The 23,950-nt window shown below is 38.6% G+C and overlaps 6 protein-coding genes across 6 annotated transcripts; 4 read left to right on the forward strand and 2 right to left on the reverse strand.

Moving 5' to 3' along the window:
* Window positions 1-1,546: 1,546 nt before the first annotated feature.
* Window positions 1,547-6,014, forward strand: PKNH_1454200 (splicing factor 3B subunit 3, putative; the record flags this gene model as incomplete). Its single annotated transcript, XM_002262386.1, has 5 exons — window positions 1,547-4,897; window positions 5,050-5,142; window positions 5,304-5,450; window positions 5,630-5,731; window positions 5,877-6,014. The coding sequence occupies 5 exons, from the start codon at window positions 1,547-1,549 to the stop codon at window positions 6,012-6,014; spliced, it is 3,831 nt and encodes a 1,276-aa protein (XP_002262422.1).
* A 1,269-nt stretch (window positions 6,015-7,283) lies between these two features.
* PKNH_1454300 (uncharacterized protein) lies at window positions 7,284-8,124 on the forward strand (the record flags this gene model as incomplete). Its single annotated transcript, XM_002262387.1, has 3 exons — window positions 7,284-7,320; window positions 7,551-7,879; window positions 8,047-8,124. 3 exons carry the CDS (start codon window positions 7,284-7,286, stop codon window positions 8,122-8,124), a joined length of 444 nt encoding a protein of 147 aa, XP_002262423.1.
* An 893-nt stretch (window positions 8,125-9,017) lies between these two features.
* On the forward strand, window positions 9,018-10,680 carry PKNH_1454400 (PIH1 domain-containing protein, putative; the record flags this gene model as incomplete). Its single annotated transcript, XM_002262388.1, has 3 exons — window positions 9,018-9,480; window positions 9,638-10,229; window positions 10,440-10,680. 3 exons carry the CDS (start codon window positions 9,018-9,020, stop codon window positions 10,678-10,680), a joined length of 1,296 nt encoding a protein of 431 aa, XP_002262424.1.
* Window positions 10,681-11,383: 703 nt separating this feature from the next.
* PKNH_1454500 (conserved protein, unknown function) lies at window positions 11,384-11,732 on the reverse strand (the record flags this gene model as incomplete). Its single annotated transcript, XM_002262389.1, has 2 exons — window positions 11,384-11,490; window positions 11,621-11,732. The coding sequence occupies 2 exons, from the start codon at window positions 11,730-11,732 to the stop codon at window positions 11,384-11,386; spliced, it is 219 nt and encodes a 72-aa protein (XP_002262425.1).
* Window positions 11,733-15,313: 3,581 nt separating this feature from the next.
* Window positions 15,314-16,845, forward strand: PKNH_1454600 (KIR protein; the record flags this gene model as incomplete). Its single annotated transcript, XM_002262390.1, has 3 exons — window positions 15,314-15,331; window positions 15,471-16,277; window positions 16,435-16,845. The coding sequence occupies 3 exons, from the start codon at window positions 15,314-15,316 to the stop codon at window positions 16,843-16,845; spliced, it is 1,236 nt and encodes a 411-aa protein (XP_002262426.1).
* A 2,063-nt stretch (window positions 16,846-18,908) lies between these two features.
* On the reverse strand, window positions 18,909-20,298 carry PKNH_1454700 (uncharacterized protein; the record flags this gene model as incomplete). Its single annotated transcript, XM_002262391.1, has 2 exons — window positions 18,909-19,622; window positions 20,215-20,298. 2 exons carry the CDS (start codon window positions 20,296-20,298, stop codon window positions 18,909-18,911), a joined length of 798 nt encoding a protein of 265 aa, XP_002262427.1.
* Between the last annotated feature and the right edge of the window lie 3,652 nt (window positions 20,299-23,950).

Raw genomic sequence — 23,950 nt, forward strand, 5'->3', positions numbered from 1 at the left:
TATGGAAATAACTGTCCCAGAGGTGTCGAATGGACTCCACGAAGGGTGCCACACCGTGGGTATATTCCTCTGTATATAATTATCCATTGTGATTTTTTTTTTTCCTTTTTTGATCCTAGTTAACCTCCAAAGGAACCTTCAAAATAACGGAGGTGACCCCACCACACAGGATGGTGAGACCAGCCGGGTGAGTCCCGCACGGGCACTTCCCTTTCCCTTCTCTACCCCCTCTTCCACGGAAATGTCACATCCACAATCACACGTTCACGTGAACTAAGGATTGACTATTTCACCAAAGCGGAAAAACTGCTCCATTTTCTTTTTTTTTTTTTTTTTTTTTTTTTTGTGGATAAATAAGTTGGGCACACCATGGCGTTTCGTGTTTGTATGAATATGTAGGCCGCTGTAACAGTCGATGCGAACGCGGAAATGGTGAAGTGATGGCGTTTACTCTTGCCGCCCGTCCCCCCCCTCTTGGGTTTTGTAAATTTTTCTGCACAAAGATACTTCTCCACATCGCCTTATTCGTTCCTCCCAACGTTGGATATTCCGTCGGTTCGCCGGATGAAAAAAAAAAAAAAGCATACAAGGAAATAAAAATAATATCAGTTGTACCTATGCTTGCCTAATGAACACTTTTTTTTTTTTTTTTTTTTTTTTTTTCTTGATCCATTTTTGATATTTGCAAGCACAATTGGGCTTCCTTACATAGAGAAGAAAAGCATTTCTCTCACCCCCGTGTTGTGCATCCGTTCGAAATTCCTGGTTACCCTTCCACTGTTACCCTTTTCTCTGGCTACCGCTCTGCACTTTTGTAGCCACCTTTCTTGTACGATTCTAATGAACTACATGTACGTATGTATGCCCACCCCCCTACGCAAGTGTTTTTGCATGAACACCTAGAGCATGTCAAGAAAGGAATTACAAGAAGATTATCCCTGTGCCTATGTGAGCATGGCTCCCTCGTCTGTAAAGTGAACATCTACGTATAGTATAACTCTGCGGCTAAATTTGTAGAGACCCAAAGAGTAGCATCTTCCGCCTGTGCGAAGGAATGTGCTTTACGACGAACCTTGAGGAGACGGCTACTATTGACAGAACGCACATCCGCAAAAAAAAAAAAAAAAAAAAAAAAGTAGGTGATCAGGAAGGTGAGTTTTAGCTTGCCTTTTACTTGTATCTTTCCCCTCTCACCAAACTATGATACGCTTGTTAAGAATGAGAAAAAATGAGTTCACACTAGTGAGATGATTACAGGAGAGATGCCCCACTTGCAGAGACGACTTCATAGTAGAAGCTCTCGTTTGCGTTACTCCCTTCCGTTGTGAATAAAACTTCCAAGGGGGGACCAGTTAAAAATCGCGAACCTCTGGTACGGCCCAAATCGAGTACACGATTTTTTTTTTTTTTTTTTTTTTTTTTGGGGGGTCCCCGTCGGGGTAAAGAGCAACCAGGGGAGGGGTACCCCAGTGGGTAGTCACATAAGTTGGAGCGCAAGGCGTTTGTCACGCGCAACCTGTCTGCCTTGTTTGCCTAGTTTGTCACCATGCCGGTGCTGTACCACCTGACACTGCAGAAGCCCACGGCCATCACCAAAATCGCGTATGGAAATTTCTCGGGGCCAAAGGTGCACGAAATCGTGGTGTCCAAGGGACAGGTGTTGGAGCTCCTAAGAGCGGACAAGCAGGGCAAGCTCAACCTGATTGTGTCCAAAGACATCTTCGGGATAATTCGTTGCCTCCAGACATTTCGCCTCACCGGTAGCAACAAGGATTATGTAGTTATTGGTAGCGACTCAGGGAGGTTAGTGATCCTTCAGTTTAGCAACGAGAAAAATGATTTTGTGAGAGTGCACTGTGAAACTTACGGCAAAAGTGGCCTTCGAAGGATAATCCCAGGAGAGTACATAGCAGTGGACCCAAAGGGAAGAGCCCTCATGATATGTGCAATAGAGAGACAGAAATTTGTATACATACTAAATAGAGATAACAAAGAACAACTAACTATTAGCAGCCCATTAGATGCGCACAAATCACATACCATATGTCATGATGTAGTCGGGATGGACGTTGGGTTCGAGAACCCAATGTTTGCATCTATTGAACAGAATTACGAAATGTATGATAAGCAGGTGACAAATACAACTGAGATTGATGCATGTACAAGGAAAACACTCCTATGTCTGTGGGAAATGGACCTAGGTCTAAATCACGTGATTAGAAAACATACTCTCCCGATTGACATGAGCGCACATTTGTTAATTCCTATTCCAGGAGGGCAACAAGGACCAAGTGGAGTCATCGTCTGTTGTGATAATTACTTGGTTTACAAAAAAGTCGAACACGTAGATGTGTATTGTGCTTACCCAAGGAGACTTGAAACAGGACAAGAGAAAAACATTTCTATCGTGTGTAGCACAGTTCACAGAATTAGGAAGTTCTTCTTCATTCTTATACAATCCGAATATGGTGATCTCTACAAAATTGAAATGGATCATCAAGATGGAGTTGTAAAAGAAATTACCTGCAAATATTTCGACACCGTTCCAGTAGCCAACGCTATATGTGTGATGAAATCTGGATCCCTTTTCGTAGCAGCCGAATTTGGAAACCACTTCTTTTATCAGTTTTCAGGAATAGGAGATGATGATAATGAAGCTATGTGCACGTCGAAACATCCCTCAGGTAGAAATGCTATCATTGCCTTTAGGACGAAGAAACTCACAAATCTATTTCTCATAGATCAGGTGTATTCTCTGTCGCCCATTTTGGACATGAAAATTCTGGACGCGAAGAATGCCAATAGCCCCCAAATTTATGCCCTCTGCGGAAGAGGACCGAGATCTTCCCTTCGTATCTTGCAACATGGATTGAGTATAGAAGAACTAGCAGATAATGAACTCCCTGGAAGACCGAAATATATTTGGACTATTAAAAAAGACAACGCAAGTGATTATGATGGGTACATAATTGTTAGTTTTGAAGGTAGCACACTTATTTTAGAAATCGGTGAAACAGTGGAGGAGGTTGTAGATACCTTACTCCTAACAAACGTAACGACCATTCATGTGAATATACTTTACGATAACTCTCTCATTCAAGTGCACGATACTGGTATAAGACACATAAACGGAAAGGTTATAAACGAGTGGGTACCTCCCAAAAATAAACAAGTGAAAGCAGCCACATCAAATGCCACTCAAATTGTAATTTCACTCAGTGGAGGAGAGTTAATTTATTTCGAAATTGATGAATCACATAGTTTAGTTGAAATATTTAGAAAAAGCCTTAACGTAGAAATTTTGTGTCTTTCTATACAAGAGGTAGAGGAGAATAAAGTGAGGGCCAACTTCCTAGCTGTTGGTTGCTTGGACAATGTTGTGAGGTTACTTTCCATCGAAAAGGAAAAATATTTTAATCAGTTGTCCACCTTTATTTTGCCAAATAATTCATCAGCACAAGATATTTGCATATCTGAAATGTGTGAATTGGGTAACGACAAAGAGAGGAAATTGCTCTTCCTTAACATTGGACTGAATAATGGAGTACTTTTGCGAAGTGTGGTAGATCCCATTACAGGCACACTGACCAACCATTACTCAAAATACTTGGGTGCAAAAAATGTAAAAATATGTCCAGTCCATGTGAAGAAAAACCCAGCTCTCCTTGTTCTATGCGAAAAGACGTACTTATGTTACGTTCATCAGGGGAAATATATTTACTCTCCTTTAAATTATGATATTTTAGAATACGCATCGTCTTTCCATTCGGAACAGTGCTCCGATGGATACGTTGCAATATCGGGAAGTAGTTTGCGTATCTTCCGTTTCTATCGCTTGGGGGAGGTGTTCAGTCAAAATATTTTGCACTTATCATTTACGCCCAGAAAAATTGTACCGCTCCCTTTCCCTTCCCTCTTTTATGATCACGACACGTCTATCGAAATTGAGCGACAAAAGAATATACGCATGCTGGCTATCATCGAGGCCGATCATAATGCGTACGACGAGAATACCCTGCGCGAAATTCAAAGGGCACTCAAGGGTATTCAGCTCGAAGGGGAAGAGCATACCGGTTCGAACGGACCATCCCACTCTGATGGGCGTGATCTGCAAGACAACCTCCCCAATGGGACGAAAAATCAAGGACATTCAAAAAATCAGCTCTTGGAGCAGGAGGAAAACGAACAGATGGAAAATGCATCCAGTCGCCAAAACGGAGAAGTGGACCATAACGATGGGGAGGAAGATGAAGAAGCGGATGATGAGGAGGAAGAACTCCTCTACGATCGAATAGGAACCGTTAAGGCAGGTCCCGGCAAGTGGGGATCCTGCATAAAGATAATTCACCCAGTCAGTTTACAAACCATTGATAAAATTTCACTCGAGATGGAAGAAGCAGCCTTAAGTGTCTGTGCCTGTGAGTTGGAAGCTCTCCATTGCTTAATAGTTGGCACCACGACAAACTTGTCCCTAAAAAATCGAACGGCTACAACAGCAGCTCTGCGTGTCTACACATACGACATCAACTACAAACTTAATCTCCTGCACATAACGCCAGTAGAAGATCAGCCATTCTGTTTCTCTCCATTTAATGGAAGGCTCCTAGCTTCTGTTGGAAACAAGCTAAGAATATATGCACTCGGAAAAAAAAAGTTACTAAAAAAATGCGAATATAAGGATATCCCTGAGGCGATCATCTCCATTAAGGTGTCTGGTGATCGTATCTTCGCCTCTGACATAAGAGAATCCGTCTTGGTTTTTTTTTACGATGCCAATATGAACGCCTTAAGGCTAATTTCGGATGACATAATTCCAAGGTGGATCACCTGCTCCGAGATTCTGGACCATCACACGATTATGGCGGCAGATAAATTCGACTCCGTCTTTGTGCTCCGGGTGAGTGCGCGTGACGGCATTCCCCCATATGTTATTTTCTCCATTCATGTTATTTTCTTCATTCCTATCATTTTCTCCATTCATGTTATTTTCTCCATTCATGTTATTTTCTCCATTCATGTTCTTCCACCCATATGTCGTTCCCTTCGCAGGTGCCGGAGGAGGCCAAGCAAGAGGAGTATGGTATTTCGAACAAGTGTTGGTACGGAGGTGAAATGATGGCCGGGTCGAACAAGAACAGGAGGGTAAGTCCGGCGTGCGCAATCGCACAGGGGGAAAGAACCTCCACCCGCACCCGCTTGTTATGCTTATGCCACGCTTATGACACGTTTATGTTATGCTTACGTCACGATTACGTCACGATTACGTCACTTTTATTTCACCCTTTCCACTCCCTTCCCCGTAGCTCGAGCACATCATGAACTTCCACGTGGGAGAAATAGTCACGTCGCTGCAGAAGGTGAAGTTGTCCCCCACGAGTAGCGAGTGCATAATATATTCCACTATCATGGGAACAATAGGGGCGTTTATCCCGTACGATAATAAGGAGGAGGTACGCAGATGGAGAGCACGTCACATAACGGTGTGACCATCATGGTGGATGCGCTCTTTCATCCTTGTTCATTTGCATGTTGTTCTTTGTAGTCGTCAGTTTGTAGTTCTTTTTTTTTTTTTTTTTTTTTTTTTTTTTTTTTTTTTATGTGGCACATTTCCCTCCCTACTCCTTCGCAGCTGGAGCTGACTCAGCACCTGGAAATCATTTTGAGGACGGAGAACCCCCCGCTGTGTGGACGGGAGCACATATTTTTTCGTTCCTACTACCACCCTGTCCAGGTAGGTCCCGTAGTGCCATTCGGGAGGGCATAGCAACACTTCCTTTGGAGGACCCCCTCCCCAATTAGCAATTCCACGGAATTTTTGTTTCGATACAACATTACATGCACACACGCTCCACCGTTCCGCCTTTACCAACTTTCAGCACGTCATTGACGGAGATCTATGCGAGCAATTTTCCAGTCTGCCATACGACATTCAGAGGAAAGTGGCAGCCGACTTGGAGAGAACCCCAGATGACATCCTAAGAAAGTTGGAAGACATTCGTAATAAAATTCTTTAATAGTTTTTTTTTTTTTTTTTTTTTTTTTTTTTTTTTTTTTCCCTTCATCATCCCTTGTCGCTCAGGGGGGGGTGACTACATGTGCATATGTGCGCATCTATATGTGTGTCTCTATGTATGTCTTCATATGTATGCCTGTTTTTGGGTGAACCCCGTTTGTAACAACTGCCATTCGGCACTTGAGCATGGGCGCATTGGGTTTGCCCCATTTTAAGCTTCTTCTAACCCTCAACAAGCACCCATCGCGGTGGCATAGTTTATCACAGAAAAGGAAAAAAAGAGGTAAACCAACCGTAGGAGGAGGCATACGTCAGCATACGACAACGTACACGCGGGAATGCTACATCTCGCAGGCAGCCGGCCATGATTAACCATGCACATGAATACGCATCATACTTCCACACTCCTCCTCGCATCCTTTCCCCCTTTTCTCGATCAAGCGGGGAGACCAAACGGGTGAAAACAATTTGCAATGATCGGCGATTGCCCAGTGATTGCTACCTCATGTGATAACGTCGCAAATGACATGTGGCCAAAAAATAAAAGAAAATATTCCTTCTCAATGAAGAGGTTACAGTCACACTAAAATGAGGAAGAACAAGGAAAATTCCCTCTTCAAAAAAAGGGAATCATTTTTAAAGTATCAAATAGAGTGTTGTTCTTTTTAACCCCTTCAATGTGTAGTCCCATTTTAACACTTTTTTTTTTTTTTTTTTTTTTCCCCTTCCTTTCGGTGTAACATATTTCGATATTTTCCACTTTAAATATGAAACTCCATCTTTGGTCATTTCACTTTTTCCGTACCCCCCTTGAACGATCGAACATAGAAGCATTTTTCCTTCCTAACTGGCTGGGTGCAAAAAAGCGGAAGGGGAAAAAAAGAAAAAAAAAAAAATGAGTTTAAAAATGCTATGCTGATCGGGGGGGGGGGCGCTGCTTCAGGAATTCATCTCCTCATGGAAAGAAAAAAAAAAAAAAAAAAAAAAAAAAAAGTTAAGAAGCGAAGAAATTATAAAGCAAAGCACAACGGAAATTTTATTTTTCAGCAACTGTTTTATTCCTCACAAGTAAAAAAGTTTTACCCCCCTCACGGAAACAGTTACATTCCTCGCGAACATTTTCCATCGTTCACTTTAAACAAACGGACGTTCAACTGTGGGCGCGTTTCACTACACCTGCAATCCTCCAGAAATACTCGCATTTCTTGCGCAACAAAAGGACGAATCCCCAGGGCCACCACTCTCTCCTCTTCACTTTAACATCAGAAAAATGGGACGTTCATCCAAGAGCCGCTCGGGTGGTTTAAGTAAGCACGAAAAGTGGGGAAAGGGGAAAAAATTGAAGAAAAAAAAAAAAAAAAAAAAAAAAAAAAACGGATAAAAGAAATATATACATATGAACGTGTACGTATGCATATGTACACTTGCAGAAGTTGTGTGGTCAACCCGATGGAAGAATTTCCACGGTAAAAAATACCAACGGGCGTGAACTGTCCCATGTATCCACTCGATTAATTTCCTTCTTCCCAATTCTCAGGCACAAGGTCCTCCTTCCTTAAACAGAACCCATCCAGTGGAGTGAGCAGAGGAAACAGCACAAGCGCTCAAAGCTATTCCGGAGGTGCCCTGCAACCTCAGCAGAAGTCTGGTGGGTTCATCTCCAACATGATGGGAACTGTGGCCAGTGGAATGGCTTCTGGAGTCGGATTTGGAGTAGCCCAGAGAGCCGTCGATGCCATTTTGGGCCCAAGGCACATCGAAGTTTCGCACCCAAATAACAATGCTCACATGAACCAGGCTGCAGCTGTGAGCAGCGAGAGGAACAATGACTTCAGATGCAAACCCCTACAGGACGAGCTCAACCAGGTGCGAAATAGAGAGAGAGTTGGAGACGTGATTTTTTGTTATTCTGCTCCCATATTATTGGGTTCCCCCCAGGGGGGGGGGATAGTATGAAACTACCCCTTTCCGTTATCCATCGTGTCGACCTTTGCGTACACATTTTCAACCACCCCCCTTCCCCCCTCATGTAGTGCCTGACGAGACATTCTGATATCAGCCTCTGCCAGAATTACGCCGACTCATTGAAGTCATGCCAACAATCCATGTAAATAGAGGACGCTACTCATGGTTGAAGGAGGAAAGAATCTGAAAATCAAGTGGAATATGCGTCGACGGGGGAGGAGAAAGAAGTATGCACCTTCATACCCCGTCCGTCGTTGAGCACATAAACCGTGAAACGCAGAAAAACAAATGTGTGCGTTACGCACTTTTATACTCTTGTATGTATATGCACCGATGTACACATATTTATGTGTGAACCTATGGGGATTTCCGCTACGCGTACACACACCATTTACCCCATCGGGTAAGCACCTTTTGCCTTACCACGTTTAAAACACGGAAAAGGAAAAAAAAAAAAAAAGGTATAGCAATGGAGGGAATTCTTCCATTTTAATAAAATTTTCCTACATTTTTTTAAAAGACGCATATTTCTGCTCTGAGAAGGTGAAATGAAATTTTAAAGGGAAAAATAAGTGCGAGCTAATGTGCCCCTGTGAAGGGTGGAATTTACTCGCAAAGGAGAAGCAAATGATTCGAAACCGCGAGAGCGATGCCAAGATTCATTTCTTCTCCTTTTCTCTGCGCGAGGAAGGGAAATGGTCTCGGGTACACCTCCACGCAGAGCCGATGAAATGCTCGGGACAGAAAGTCGCCTCATTTTTGTATGAACGGTTCAGGCAAATTTAAAAAAAGAAAAAAGAAAAAAAAAGTATGTTTACCTCTACGATGTATCCCCCTTGTGATGTCACTTTTGAGTTTTCATTCCTCATTGTACACCTTTCAATATGAATAAAATCCGTTCCAATCGTACACGTTAACGTTTCTAATCCACCGGTATAATCCCATTTGTAATTCCCCCGTAGGGGATGTATTAACCCACCCTTTGCGCTACTCCTATTGTTTCACCCGATATTAAGAAATAAAAGAAGGAAAAAGAAAAATGGATAATATGTACCATAGCTACTTCCAGGAGGGCGAGAGGAATTTCAAATTCGCCTCGCCTAAACTGGCCAACTTGGTAAGCAAAGAAAAGACAATAAGGATAAGTCCCCAGAAGGGCTTTGTCATAAAGGCGTACGAAAAGGATGGGGGAAAGGTTTACTTCAATATTCTGTCTTCCAACTTGATTGCTGAGTTTCATTTTAAAAAAATGCCCGACTTAAATGATAACGAGGGATTAAGAATCCCACTGAGCATTGGCGAGGAGAAACAGAGGGAAGATAAGAAGGGGCAGAAATACAAGACGTACGACATTGTTCTTAATTCAAAAGTTGTTTCGCAAAGCAAAAAAGATCTGCAATTAAAGAAAGTTATTGCCGAGTTGGTGCAGGTGGCCATCAAAAATAAATACAACACGGACACCTGCGCGAACTTGTTTTTTTTTCCCGAACATAAATATAAAGGTAGGCGAACAAAAAAAAGAAAAGAAAAAAAAAAAAGACAACATAGAATATAATAGAATAACATCCCATACCGTAGAGTGGTAAAACACAATGGTGACCACCTCCACATTGCACACATATGGATTCACATTTGGGATGTAATTCCTCCCCTACTCAGGGAGCAACCCGGATGATCAGTTCATAAAGGACGACCAGCAACACAAGTTCAATGTTGTGGAGGAAGCTAGGAACGAAGCAGGTGCCTCAACCTGCGAGGAAGAGAAAATGAACAAGGAGGACATTCAAAATTTTTTATCAGTTAAGAAACCCGAGTGGGACATGTGGTTTGTCGATAAGAAGACCTTCGAAGAACGACATGAACAGATGGAAATGTTTTACCTTCCTTACATGCGCACGTCCCCACTGAGCGGTACCATTGACTGCTTTGACTTTAAACCCCCCTTCACGAGTGCGAACGGAAAACAAAAAGAAAAAATTGGCAAAATGGGAAAAATCGAAAAAATTGATAGAAAGGAAACAAAAAACAATGCCATTTTCAAGTCCTTCCTGAACGAATATAACATCGAATTGGACGACGACTTTTTACGTTACCAGCAGGTCATCAACACGATATGCGTTATTCAAATTCAATTGCCTTTCTTCATCCTCGCGCAACGCAGTGACACCAGGGGGGAGCGGTGCCCCTTCGCCGTCCACGAGTTTGTAAATCTCTACGTCGCCGATGATCATCTGGCTGTCTTCTTTAAGAAGTAGGTGCTTGTGCACACGGGGTGAAGCAACCCACGAGAAAGGAGTATAGATAATGAAGCCACAAAATGGGAAAAGGAAGAAAAAAAATTACCCATTTTAGCTTTTTCACCTGAACAAGTCAGATAAAGTGGGTTATTTTGCACACACGGAAGTTTGTGAATATGTAACATCCCCTTTCTCCCTTTTTCTTTTCCCCCTTCCCATTTTAGGTCGCCTCTCTTTCCAGCAGGACACAACCCCCCCTACAAAAACTTCAACATACGCTTTCCTTTCTATTTCGAATCGTCAAAGGCGGTATCGCAATATTTGGAAAAATATCACCTCCTAAATATCATCATTCCAGTTAGCAGAAGTTCAGCTACGTGCAAATTGTTCAGCGGGGAACGCGTGAACAAAGGGGACTGTGTGGTATCGGACGACGCAGAAACGAGTGACAGTTCGATATTTTGATTTGTTCTCACAGCTTTGGGGAGTGGGTGTGAAGCCATCTGAGTCTTATCACGAAATAAAAATGGGGCACATATGTCACATCTCTGCTGCGTTCAATTTATCAGCCAAGGATTTTTTTTTTTTTTTTTTTTTTTTTTTATTAACTGTTCATACTTTTCTTGACATACCCCCGTGAAGGTTACTTCTCTGATGACCATCTTTTCATGCATGACTCCCCTAATCATGGTGTGGCTTGTTTTGTGTATATCCTGTGATCCATTCCGTGGATACGTGGGAGATTTTTCCCCATTTAAATAAACATAACACGCAAGGTGGGTACCCAAAAGGTGAAAGGAAAAAAAGGATGGCATCAGGTTGTAGTTTAGGTTATTATTCAGGCGGAATATTGTTCTTGCAATACGCAAGCAATGTTTTTTTTTTTTTTTTTTTTTTTTCGCGATAAGGTTGCGCCGAATCCGTACGCGACCGGAGTGAGAGACTCCTCTTCTCCTTTTTACTAACTTGTGCAGATCATGTCACATGAATCATTCAGGGAGAAGGAAAAAATGAATAAATATTAAAAAGTTCTGCGTGCTTGTACATGCAGTTAAATACACACATGTACACATGTACACATGTACACGCGTGATGTACGTAAAGAGGACCTGGCGCGAGGATGGCATATGGGAAAACTTGCCCCTGCGGGGAGCCTTGCTTCGTTGCTTTATTTCTTCCCTTCCTTGGTGACCTTCTCAATTTCGCTATCATACATGGGGTCGTTTTTATCCGTGGGTTTGGTTTCGCTCAGGGTCAAGTCCGTCGTTGTGTTACCTACTCGCATAGGGCGTATGTGTGTTGAAGGAAAAAGAAAAAAACGTGAATAAACGCGCAAGGTCAGGGGCACGTCCATAATGCCTTTCCGGCTGAGTACACTCAAATATGCAAACGCTCATTAGTTAACCCCAGTTGAATTTTCCACTCCCGGCGCGCACATTCTGGTCTCCGTACGCTTGAGTCTTTCCCGCGCTATGCCTTTCGAGGCGAACGTTCTTGTCCTTGGCTGAATGTGTCATTTTGTGCTCTCCGCGATATCGGCGGTTGGAGGGATTATAGTAATGGGAGTCAGAGGGCGTGATAGGACGATTTGCTACGTAGTAGCCCTTCGCTCAGTCGATAGTTGTGCTCCGGCAACTTCACCTTGGCTGTAAGCACACGGCGCGTACAAGTTTCAGGACGAAGGAAGACGTATCTCTGGATGCCTTTTACACAGCGATTTCGTTAAAAGTTTTTTTTTTTTGTTGTTATAATTTCGGGAATTAACACTTTGTTTTTATAAGCAAGAGAAAAACATTCGGATGGTTTCTTTTAAAAAAAAAAAAAAAAAATTACTGAGTATGTTAAATACTATTCAGAAATATGATAAAAATAAGATCACACATGTGGTGAAGAAACGAAAAATAACTTGGAAGTGTTGCCGTGGGGAAATGATAATTCCTTGCTTTTGTATTACTCCACAAGTGGATGCGTTTAAAGAAAGAAAGCAGGAATGCTTGTCGACGCGTCTATGCGTGGGAACATGTGCATGTACATACATGGGCCCATAAGTTTTCCTCGTGCATGCGAAAATCCAGGTGATCACACGTGTCGCCACATTCATCCATTCGCCTATTTAATCTGGGAACCATTTGCAATACATGCTCATCACGCCGTTTCTCGTCCAACGCGGCGTTTCGTGCTTTCGCAAACACATCTTTTCATGAACATAAAATAAAGGGTGAGTAGAAATAAATAATTAGTGGAAGGCAGCTGCATGACATTCGCCGTAAAGGTAAATATATTTTTTTTTTTCATATATTTAGCGTCTTTTCCTCCTTTACTTCCATGCCTTCCCCTTGTCCAATTAGTCCCATTCGCGGCATTTCCGCGTTTTCCCCCCTCCCCTTTATTCATTGGGGCAGATATTCAAGGATCTCTTCCTACTCTCCTTTTCTTCCTGAAATAACATAACACTGAAGTTAAACTTTGAAACCTAAATATTAACCACTGAAACCTGAATCATACTCGTATGAAATGAAATCATAAACAGGTAGTATAGAACAATAATCATATACCTTGTAATTTAACTTCTATGCAATATAAGCTAACTCATAAAATTCAAAAACCAGACTTATACTGGGAGGCTTAAGCACTGAACAATAAACTCGGGCAAACAATTCTATAAAAAGAAATTTGATCATTTAACCCTAAATCCTAAACCCTAAACCCTAAGAACCCTAAACCCTAAATCCTAAACCCTAAACCCTAAGAACCCTAAACCCTAAACCCTAAGAACCCTAAACCCTAAGCCCTGAAAACCCTAAACCCTGAAAAACCTGAACCCTGAAAACCCTAAACCCTAAACCCTAAACCACTAAACACTAAACCCTGAAACCCGGAACCCTAAACCCTGAGACAATAAACCCTGAAACCATAAACCCTGAAACCATAAACCCTAAACCCTAAACCCTAAACCCTAAACCCTAAACCCTAAACTGTGAACGCTGAACTGTGAACCGTGAACTGTGAACCGTGAACTGTGAACCGTGAACTGTGAACCCTGAACCGTGAACCCTGAACCGTGAACCTGAGACCATAAACCCTAAACTGTAAACCCTAAATTGTGAACCCTAAACTTTGAACCCTAAACTGTAAACCCTAAACTGTAAACCCTAAACCCTGAACCCTGAACCCTAAACCCTGAAAACCTAAAATCTGAACCCAAAACCCTAAATCCTAAACCCTGAAACATGAACGTTAAACCCTGAACCCTAAACCCTAAACCCTGAACCATTAACCCTGAACCCCTAAATCCTAAACCCATGAACCCTGAACCCTGAACCATAAACCCTGAACCCTAAACCTTAAGCAACTGAACCCTAAACCCTGAACACTAAACCTTAAATACTAAACCCTAAACCTAAACCCTAAACCTAAACCTTAAACCCTAAACCCTGAACCCTAAACCCTGAACCCTAAACCCTGAACCCTAAACCCTGAACCCTAAACCCTAAACCCTAAACTGTAAACCCTGAACTGTGAACCCTAAACCGTGAACCACTCAATCCTGAAACCCTAAAACCTAAACCCTGAACCCTAAACCCTGAAACCCTAAACACTGAACATTAAACCCTAAACCCATGAACCCTAAACCCTAAACCCTAAACTGTAAACCCTAAACTGTAAACCCGAAACTGTGAACCCTTAACTGTGAACCCTAAACTGTGAACCCTGAACTGTGAACCCTAAACTGTGAAACCTGAACTGTGAACCCTAAACCCTAAAACCTAAACGTTGAACCTTGAACCTTGAACCTTGAACCCTATACCCTGAACGTTGAACCTTGAACCCTATACCCTGAACGTTGAACAGTAAACCTAAAGACTAAACCCTAAACCCTAAACCCTGAAACATGAACGTTAAACCCTGAACCCTAAACCCTAAACCCTAAACCATGAACCCTAAACCCTGAACCCTAAATCCTAAACCCTGAATCCTGAACCCTGAACCCTGAACCATAAACCCTGAACCCTAAACCTTAAGCAACTGAACCCTAAACCCTGAACACTAAACCCTAAAACATGAACACTAAACCATAAACCCTAAAACATAAACCCTAAACCCTGAACCCTAAACCCTGAACCCTAAACCCTGAACCCTAAACCCTGAACCCTAAACCCTAAGCCTTAAACCCTAAGCCCTAAACCCTGAACCCTAAACCCTAAGCCCTAAACCCTGAACCCTAAACCCTAAACCCCTAAACCCTAAACCATGAACACTAAACCATAAACCCTAAACCATAAACCCTAAACCCTAAAACTATAAACCATAAAATGTGAACCCTAAACCGTTAACCTTAAACCGTTAACCTTAAACCGTTAACCTTAAACCCTAAACCCTAAACGTTAGCGGCTGTTTCTCTTCCCAGGGGTATTATAGAGGAGGCACGGATAAAACTGAATAGCGCTTTGATATAAGCGTTGTATGTAGGGGATAGAAGAAAAAATGAGGGGGGGAATGCAAATTTAGGTTAATATAGCGTAAGCGCATTTAAATAGTACAAATATAAGAGAATTATGTAGGATCGGAGGGTAAAGGAAGGAGCGAAGGAGGGAGATAGGAGGAAAACTTAAGGGGAGATTATTTTATTATTTTCGGTGATTATTGGTGGAAATGATGGGGAAGCTGTAGAATATAATTATTACCTAGTTTACATTTTCTTTATGAGCATATAAAGTATTGGGACGTTTTGCATAATTTTTTTTATGTTTATTTTTATAAAGTAATGTTTTACCTCTCACTTATATGGATAATTGAATATTAAGGAAAAGGTGGTGTGTTTCATACATATATGTAGTACACTGTATGTATATGAAGGAACTTTCAGTAATGCTTCGTTTAAAAAAAGAAAAAAAAAAGGGGGAGAGGTGTAACTTGAGAAATGCGTAATTATTTAGGATGAACGAATAAGAATTTCATATACTTATTCTTTTAGATTCTTCATTATAAAGGTGGAATTCATATATAAGTTTTTTTTTTTGCAGAAAAAGATGGCAACGATTTTAAAACCAAGTTAAATATATGGAAAAAATATATATAAGTATCCATAGTAGGAACAATGACGAAACCATTAGGGGTTAGTTTTTTTTTATTTTTTTGAAAGTTATATTTGTATAAATATTATTCTTGCACAATTTTGTCCATATGATTGAACCGATCTATATGTGTATTACATAAATACATATATGTAAGCACTCCGATGTTCTCATTTATAGCAGGGGGATTTGGAAAAATTACCCTCGCAAGAATATTTCTACAGTAAATTCAAGAGCGCCCAGGACACATGTGATGGCGTAACCTCTGCTAGAGCAGTGGATGATCCACTGAAGGGTTATGATAACCTCCAGAATTACTGGGATCATTTTGTAAAAGCATGGTGCTGTATGTCCAAAATGGAAGAGGGTCAGCAGCAGCTCTATGAGGAACGTTGCAATTTTTTATATTATTACATAGGATCGTTGATACCTTCAACTGGGGCAGGGGGTTCATTCCAGGAAATAATGAAAAAAATTTACGAGGGGCTGTCCAAGATTGATATTGAGGATAAATGTAGTAGTGCTTATACTAATATTGATCGGAATCTTTTTATGCAAAGGAGAAAAGTGCACGACTTCTCTTATGACTATCAAATTATGAAATCACTGTTAGCGAAAAATGGGAACTCCTGCGATGGGACATATTACAAGCACCTGCAGGACGCCGTTAAGGCTTATAATGATGTGTGCGTAAATGGTGGATGGAGAAGGGACACATATTGTAATAAATTTGAGGAAGCGGTTGGAGGATACGAACCTGCAAAAGTGCTGCAATTAACATCTAAAACAGAAACAGTTCCAAGAATGGGGGAACCTTCAGGGAATACTATACTACACAGAGACGTTTCGTTAAAATTTACTTATACTTCTAACGCACACGAGGGGTACCACACTAATGCATCTACCATGGAAGACAATATTATTACTGCTGTTTATTCATCTCTTGGAATGATGACATTACCAATGATCGCTTTCTTTTTATACAAAGTAAATAAGTACATTATAATATACCCATACATATATATATATACATATATACATATATATACATACATATATACACATGTATATATATGTACATATACATGTATATGTGTATGTATATGTCCTTCCCTTTTTTTTTTTTTTTTTTTTTTTTTTTCAGTATACTTCCCTATTTGATGGAATAAAAAACACCTTCCTCAGCAGAGGAGGAAGGAATAATAGCAATAATAGAAGAGGGCGAAGATCCACCATGGGACGTAATCAACACTTTGACGATACTTTCACAGAAAATTCTATGGATTTTTCCACCAAATATTTGACGGACACTTCTACTAACTTGTCCAGCGAAGTCGATTCCACAATGAACTTGTCAACAGCATCTTCGACAGCAACAGAAGATAATTCTGCCATATATGATGGTAGGCCACTTAGAGGAGAAAGAGGAGCAAGTAATTATGGAGAAGCAAACAATAAACAGCAACAAAGACAACAAGAACAAGGACAAAGGCAACAACAACAGAGACGAAGTCAACACGGACAAAGGACGAATATGGCTTATCATAAAATGTAACATGTCACAATGCAACACATTAGAAGAATGTGTCCCCGCCCGCCGCCCTCCTCCGCCCTCCGCGGGGAGGCAAGGGGGGGAATATGAATAATCATATGCGTTTATAAAAAGTGGAAAGAGCAAAAATGGCATTTTCCTCAATTTTTTTTTTTTTACTTTTTTTTGTAACAGTTCACGCTTATGTTTAATCAATATAAGTTAGAGAAGAAAAATTTTTCTTCCCATTTTATTTTGATATGTTGGGTAATTTCATTTTAGTGAGGATCTAAATATGTTCATTAAAATTTTTCCAGGAGCTTCTATTTTTTTGTAATTTTTTTTTAAATCTTCATAATTTTTTTATAATTTTAATAATTTACTTTCATTTTCCTCCTCCTTTAAACGTCCAATTGTGTACCATTTGTAAAAAGAAGGTTGTGCTTCTTCCACACTTTTTTTTCGCGGAAATCGTAATATAGTGTCCGCGAGGAGGCGCGAGCGCTCGCGCGCGTGTCCTATTCGCTGGAACGAGAAAACTATTGGGGGCAACATTTCGCCAAAGAAAAGAAACAGAATTTAAAGAAAAAAAAGAAATAAATGAAGAAAAAGAAGAAAAAAAATTTTGGAAAGAAAAAAAAAAAATACCATTTCAATAATTTGAATAAGACATATTGATGAAAGAAAAAAAGAAATTGTCCCCAAAAGAGAAAAATGTGCCATTAATTTGTCAAAAAAAGAAAATTTGCTATCAAAGAAAAAATGTACCCTAATAATAAATTGGTCTAAAAGAAAGGAAGAAATGTGCTCTCGTATAAAATTTTCTCGGTGTGACAAATTTTATATTAGGGCACATGTTCTTTTCTATTAAGGCACATTTTTGATATAAAATGTATGTATACTTTTATATGTTTCCCGTGCAATACCTATTTACACATTTTTCTTTTTTTTGGTCGGATATGTGTACGATATGCTGAATGCGTGTCTGTTCGTCATTTCATTTTTGGACGATTCATTTGAATGTCGTATAACGTATTTATGAGAAGTATGCATGAGTATGGACAGTACGTACTGTTTACATAACCTTTAAATTAATACACTTCCATACGCGGACCGCTCATCCTTAGTTCATGAACTTAAGAAAAAAAAAAAAGTGCGTTCCGTTTTTGAACACTCCATCTTAAGATTATTTTGAAAAAAAAAAAAAAAATTATTTTTTCTCATTATTATTCATGGCGAAATCAGGGAAGCAGTGTTACATACTATAGGAGTAATGGAAGAGAGGGGAATGGTACCATATCTGGGTGGGGGGGCTCACATTTGTATATGGGCAACCGTCAGATCGTAAATGGAACATTTCACACTGCTGTATTATATCATTAGGCGGATAAATAAGTAGAAGGGGAAATTTTCCTGAACATATATATATTTTGAGATATTTATGTTAGGTTTTATAGGAATGTCTATATACTCTTTCAGCAGTATCATAGAAATTTGGTATCCCCTGAAATTTTTCCTCTATGATAGGAAAATGATTATTCCTATGGAAGGAATTTTGGTAATCTAATTGTATAATTTATTTTACTAAAAATTAGGAAGAAATAGGAAAATGAACCATGGAAGAGGATGCCTATTTTTCTGGTTATTCTATATATAGATGTCCTCCCGTATTTATTTGCAATGGTGGAATTCGAACATTCCATAAGTACACGTATATATGTATTATTTATTCATTTCTTTATTTCCACTAATTCTATATGGACAATGTCACCGGACTTAGCCTTAAACACTTAATTAAATATAGTAGTTAGAATAAATAGAGCTGTCAAAATGTTCCTATGGCTATACAAAGGGAATAAGAGCTAAGACATATATGTACGTGCTACACATATCTGCAGCACATACGTGAAACATATACGTTCGACATTATGTAACATATGAAATAGGTATAACCGTAAGGTAAAATGTGCTCATCACATATAACAACTGTAAATGATCGTTTTTCAAAGATAACAGAGCGACTGCTTTCTTCATTTTTTTTTTTTTTTTTTTTTTTTTGGTGTAAATTTCATAGGCATGATATATATTTAAAATTTTTCTCTTTTGTTACATTGCTCCCGTTTCCAACAATAAAATCCAAATAGGGCACCTATAACGAGGATCCCAATTATTGCTGGAATTACATATGCTCCTCCTGCAGTATTTGAGGCCTTCTCAACAGCAGAATAAATATTTATCACAACATCCGACCCACTTTCACCCATCATCTTCATACTTTTAGGGAAAAGGAAATGATGGGTTCCTCCAATACCTGAGCACCCAAATTGCAAAAATAATAAATATAGTACCACCATAATAACCACCGCAAAAATTATTACCAAACGTCGATGTTTATTACCTTGACATACACATTTCTTCCATAAAGCTTTTAATACGTCCTTTACTCTTTTACTCCTTCGAGAAAAACTTTTATTTTTTGGTGTTCCACTGTTCAAGGTTCCAAAATTTGAAGTTCCATATTTGGAATTGACATGGTCTTTTTTTGGTGTTCCATATCTACTTGTAGGATGAGGATATTGTCCCCCAAAGGGGGGGGAAGTTCCTCCCCCTCCCCTCCTAAGAGAGGGTTCCCCTCTTCCTTGGGGAGGACGATAATCCCCATAACCCTTATGGGGAACATGTGGTCCATCTGATTGTAATGTCTTTAAACGACCATGTGTCTTATTTATATCTTCCTCTGAGGAGGTTAAACTGGTTGTATCTGACACATCATCATCCTTTAAACTGCTTAATGCACTCACCTAAACAGAACAAAAATATACATATATATATATATAGAAAATATGCATATGTAAGGAATGCTCTAAGGAAAAAAGGGGGGAAGGTTTTCCTTCCCCCCCCCATCCCCCCTTTCCTTTTCCTTTTCCTTTTTCCTTCCTTTCCCTTCAAAGCAAACTAAACACTAACCCCTGAACCCTACTCTGTATGACCTGAAACTTTATGTCTATAACCTGGAATCTAACTTTTAACACCCTGAAAACCTTACCCCCATACCGCTAAAACCTTATTCCAACACCAATACAACCTCATTCAAACACCCCTACAACCTTCCTCCTAAACCCGGAACCCTGAACCCTAATCCATAAACCTGGAACCCGGAATCTTACTCCTATACCCCTGAAACCTTCCCCCCCCTCCCATACACTGCCATTCCACCTTTTCATTCCCCCCCTTTTTTCCTTAAACATGAATAATAAATATGAATAATAATTTGGTGTGGCAAAATAATATATAATATATATATATATGTATACGTTTTCAGCCCCTATATATTTATTTCCTCCTATAGTTGTAAAAAATATTATAAAATTTTCTCTTCTTGGTTATTCTTACCTGGTGGTGATAATTGGTTTGATACCATAAGAATAGGTATGCAAAGATTAATGTAGATATTTTTATAAAAGAAAAAGGTGCCATTTTTTTTTCTCCACTGTGTTGGCTTTACTTTTGTACTGTATATTTGGTTTGTTTTGCTTCAATTTAACATGTGAGAAAAAATTCTTTTTTTTTCTTTGTGTGTCCTTCTCTCTATATATATTTATATTAGAAAGAATATCTTTATTAGAAAGAATATCTTTATTAGAAAGAATATCTTTATTAGAAATAAATATCTTTATTAGAAAGAATATCTTTATTAGAAAGAATATCTTTATTAGAAATAAATATCTTTATTAGAAATAAATATCTTTATTAGAAAGAATATCTTTATTAGAAATAAATATCTTTATTAGAAATAAATATCTTTATTAGAAAGAATATCTTTATTAGAAAGAATATCTTCATTAGAAATAAATATCTTTATTAGAAAGAATATCTTTATTAGAAAGAATATCTTTATTAGAAATAAATATCTTTATTAGAAATAAATATCTTTATTAGAAAGAATATCTTTATTAGAAATAAATATCTTTATTAGAAATAAATATCTTTATTAGAAAGAATATCTTTATTAGAAAGAATATCTTTATTAGAAATAAATATCTTTATTAGAAAGAATATCTTTATTAGAAAGAATATCTTTATTAGAAATAAATATCTTTATTAGAAATAAATATCTTTATTAGAAAGAATATCTTTATTAGAAATAAATATCTTTATTAGAAATAAATATCTTTATTAGAAAGAACATCTTTATTAGAAAGAATATCTTTATTAGAAATAAATATCTTTATTAGAAAGAATATCTTTATTAGAAAGAATATCTTTATTAGAAAGAATATCTTTATTAGAAAGAGTAGGTTTAAAAATAAAAAAAAAAATAAAGAAAGAAAGAAAAAAAAAAGAACATCCACCACATTCTAAAAAAAAAAGAAACATCTCCCACATTTCCAACTATTATACAATTCATTTCCCATTCTAATTAAAACATTCCAACATAAGGAAATAAAACATATATTGCCCCCCCCACTTTTACAAGGAAATAAAAATAATAAAAAATATATAAATAAAAAGAAATAATAATAAATTAAGGAAAATAGATAAACTGAAAAATAACAGATAAGGAAAAAGAGAAAATAAGAAATAAAAGAAAATAAAAAAAGAAATAAAAAGCAAGGAGAGAAAAAAAAATAAATGTATGCAACTCTCCTCCATCGAGCATTTTTTCCACTTCCATTTCTTTTGTTTTCTTCCCTCTTCTTCTTTTCCTTTCACCTTCTTCTTTCCCTTCCTTCTCTCACATTTCTTCTTTCTTTTTCATTCCTTCCCTTATGCTTTTCTTCCCTTATGTTTTCCTCCTTTATGTTTATTATAATTCCCCACAAAAAAAAAAGGACATTATCCTCCTTTATACATTCATTATACATGAAAGCAGTATTCTCCATAAATATCCATCCTTATATACACCTATACATTTTTCTCCTACAGAAGATTCATGCAGGACGAAAAACCTAAACATCTAAACCCTAAACCCTAAACCAAACATTAAACCTAAACCCTGAACCCTAAAACATGAACCCTGAGTTCTGCACGCTGAACCCTAAACCTATACTCTACAAACATTAAAACTAAAACCTAAACCTATACTCTAGAATTATTAAACCTGAACCCTAAACCTATACTCTACAAACATTAAACCTAAACCCTGATCCTACTATCACCATAACCCTAAACCCTGATCATACATCCACCTTAACCCGTAACCAACTTTACCCTTAACCCGTAACCCAATTCTACCCTTAACCCGAAACCCAATTCTACCCTTAACTCGGAACACACTTTTATCCTTAACCCGGAACCCACCTTATTTTTAACCCGGAACCTAACTTATTTTTAACCAGGAACATACCTTTATCCTTAACCCGGAACCTACCTAATTCTTAATCCGGAACCAACCATACTTTGAACCCGGAACCTACCTAATTCTTAATCCGGAACCCAACCATACTTTTAACCCGGAACCTACCTTAAGCTTAACCCGGAACCAACCATACTTTTAACGCGGAACCAACCATACTTTTAACCCGGAACCAACCATACTTTTAACCCGGAACCAACCATACTTTTAACCCGGAACCAACCATACTTTTAACCCGGAACCAACCATACTTTTAACCCGGAACCCACTTTTACCCTTAACCCGGAACGCACATTAATTCTTAACCCAGAACCTACCTTATCGCTAACCCGGAACCAATTTTTATCCTTAACCCAGAACCTACCTTATCGCTAACCCGGAACCCACTTTTACCTTTAACCCGGAACCCACTTTTATCCTTAACCCGGAACCCACTTTTATCCTTAACCCGGAACCCCATTTTTTCCTTAACCCGGAACTCACTTTGTTCCTTAACCCGGAACCCACTTTTACTCTTAACCCGTAACCAACTTTTATCCTTAGCCCGGAACCTACCTTATCTTTAATCCGGAACCAACTTTTACCCTTAACCCGGAACCAACATTACTTTTAACCCGGAATCAACTTCAATTTTAACCCGGAACCTACCATATGCTTAACCCGGACCAACTTTACTTTTAACCCGAAACCTACTTTACTTTTAACCCGGAACCAACTTTACTTTTAACCCGGAACCAACATTACTTTTAACCCGGACCCAACATTACTTTTAACCCGGACCCAACATTACTTTTAACCCGGAACCAACCTTATTTTTAACCGGGAACCCACTTTTACCCTTAACAGGGGACGCTGAACCCTGCCATTTCCGGATATTCCCGTTATTCCGTGTAAATTTTTGGTGTAAAGTGTATGTGTACTTCGATAAAGTTGTTTGTGCCAACACCTATGTACACACAATTTTTCCTTGTGCGGGATAAGTGTGTTTTTTTCTTTTATATTTTGCAACCTTTTGCAACTGTAATATATTTCATCATACACTGTGCTTTTTTTTTTTTTTTTTTCTTTTTTTTGTGTGTTCGCGGACCGGACACATCACAATATGAGATTGCGCTTAATCTCCTGCTTTCCGCAAAAAAAAAAAAAAAAAAAAAAAGGGAAAAAAAATATATTTTTCGCAAACGGAAAAAAAAAAAAGAAAGAAAAAATATTTTTCGCAAGTGAGAAAAAAGAAAAAAAAATATTTTTCGCAAACGGAAAAGAAAAAAAGGGAAGGAAAAAAAATAATAATGTTCTTAAAAAAAAAGAATGTTTTTTTTTCTTTTTTCTATAAACAAAAGGTGTTCTTTCACCAAAAAAAAAAAAAAGAAAAAATTTTTGCAAACAAAATAAGAATAAAATTTGGAAGAAAGAATTTTTTTTTTTTTTTTTCTTCTTTTTTTTTCTTCTTTTTTTTTCAAGAACTAATAAAAAAAAAAAAGGAAAAAAAAAAAGGACAAAGGGTGTGAAAACAATATCCTTCATCTTAAACAATAACTCCTAAACTGTGAACCCTAAACCCTGAACCTAAACGCTAAAACCATAAAAACTAAACGGTCAACCCTAGAACCTAAACCCTGAATCCTAAACGCTAAAACCATAAAAACTAAACCGTCAACCCTAAACTGTGAACCCTAAACTGTAAACCCTAAACTGTGAACCTTAAATTGTAAACCCTAAAAAGTGAACCCTAAATTGTGAACCCTAAACTATGAACCCTAAACTGTGAACCCT

This window comes from Plasmodium knowlesi, assembly GCF_000006355.2.
Source record: "Plasmodium knowlesi strain H genome assembly, chromosome: 14".
Lineage (NCBI taxonomy): Eukaryota > Apicomplexa > Aconoidasida > Haemosporida > Plasmodiidae > Plasmodium > Plasmodium knowlesi.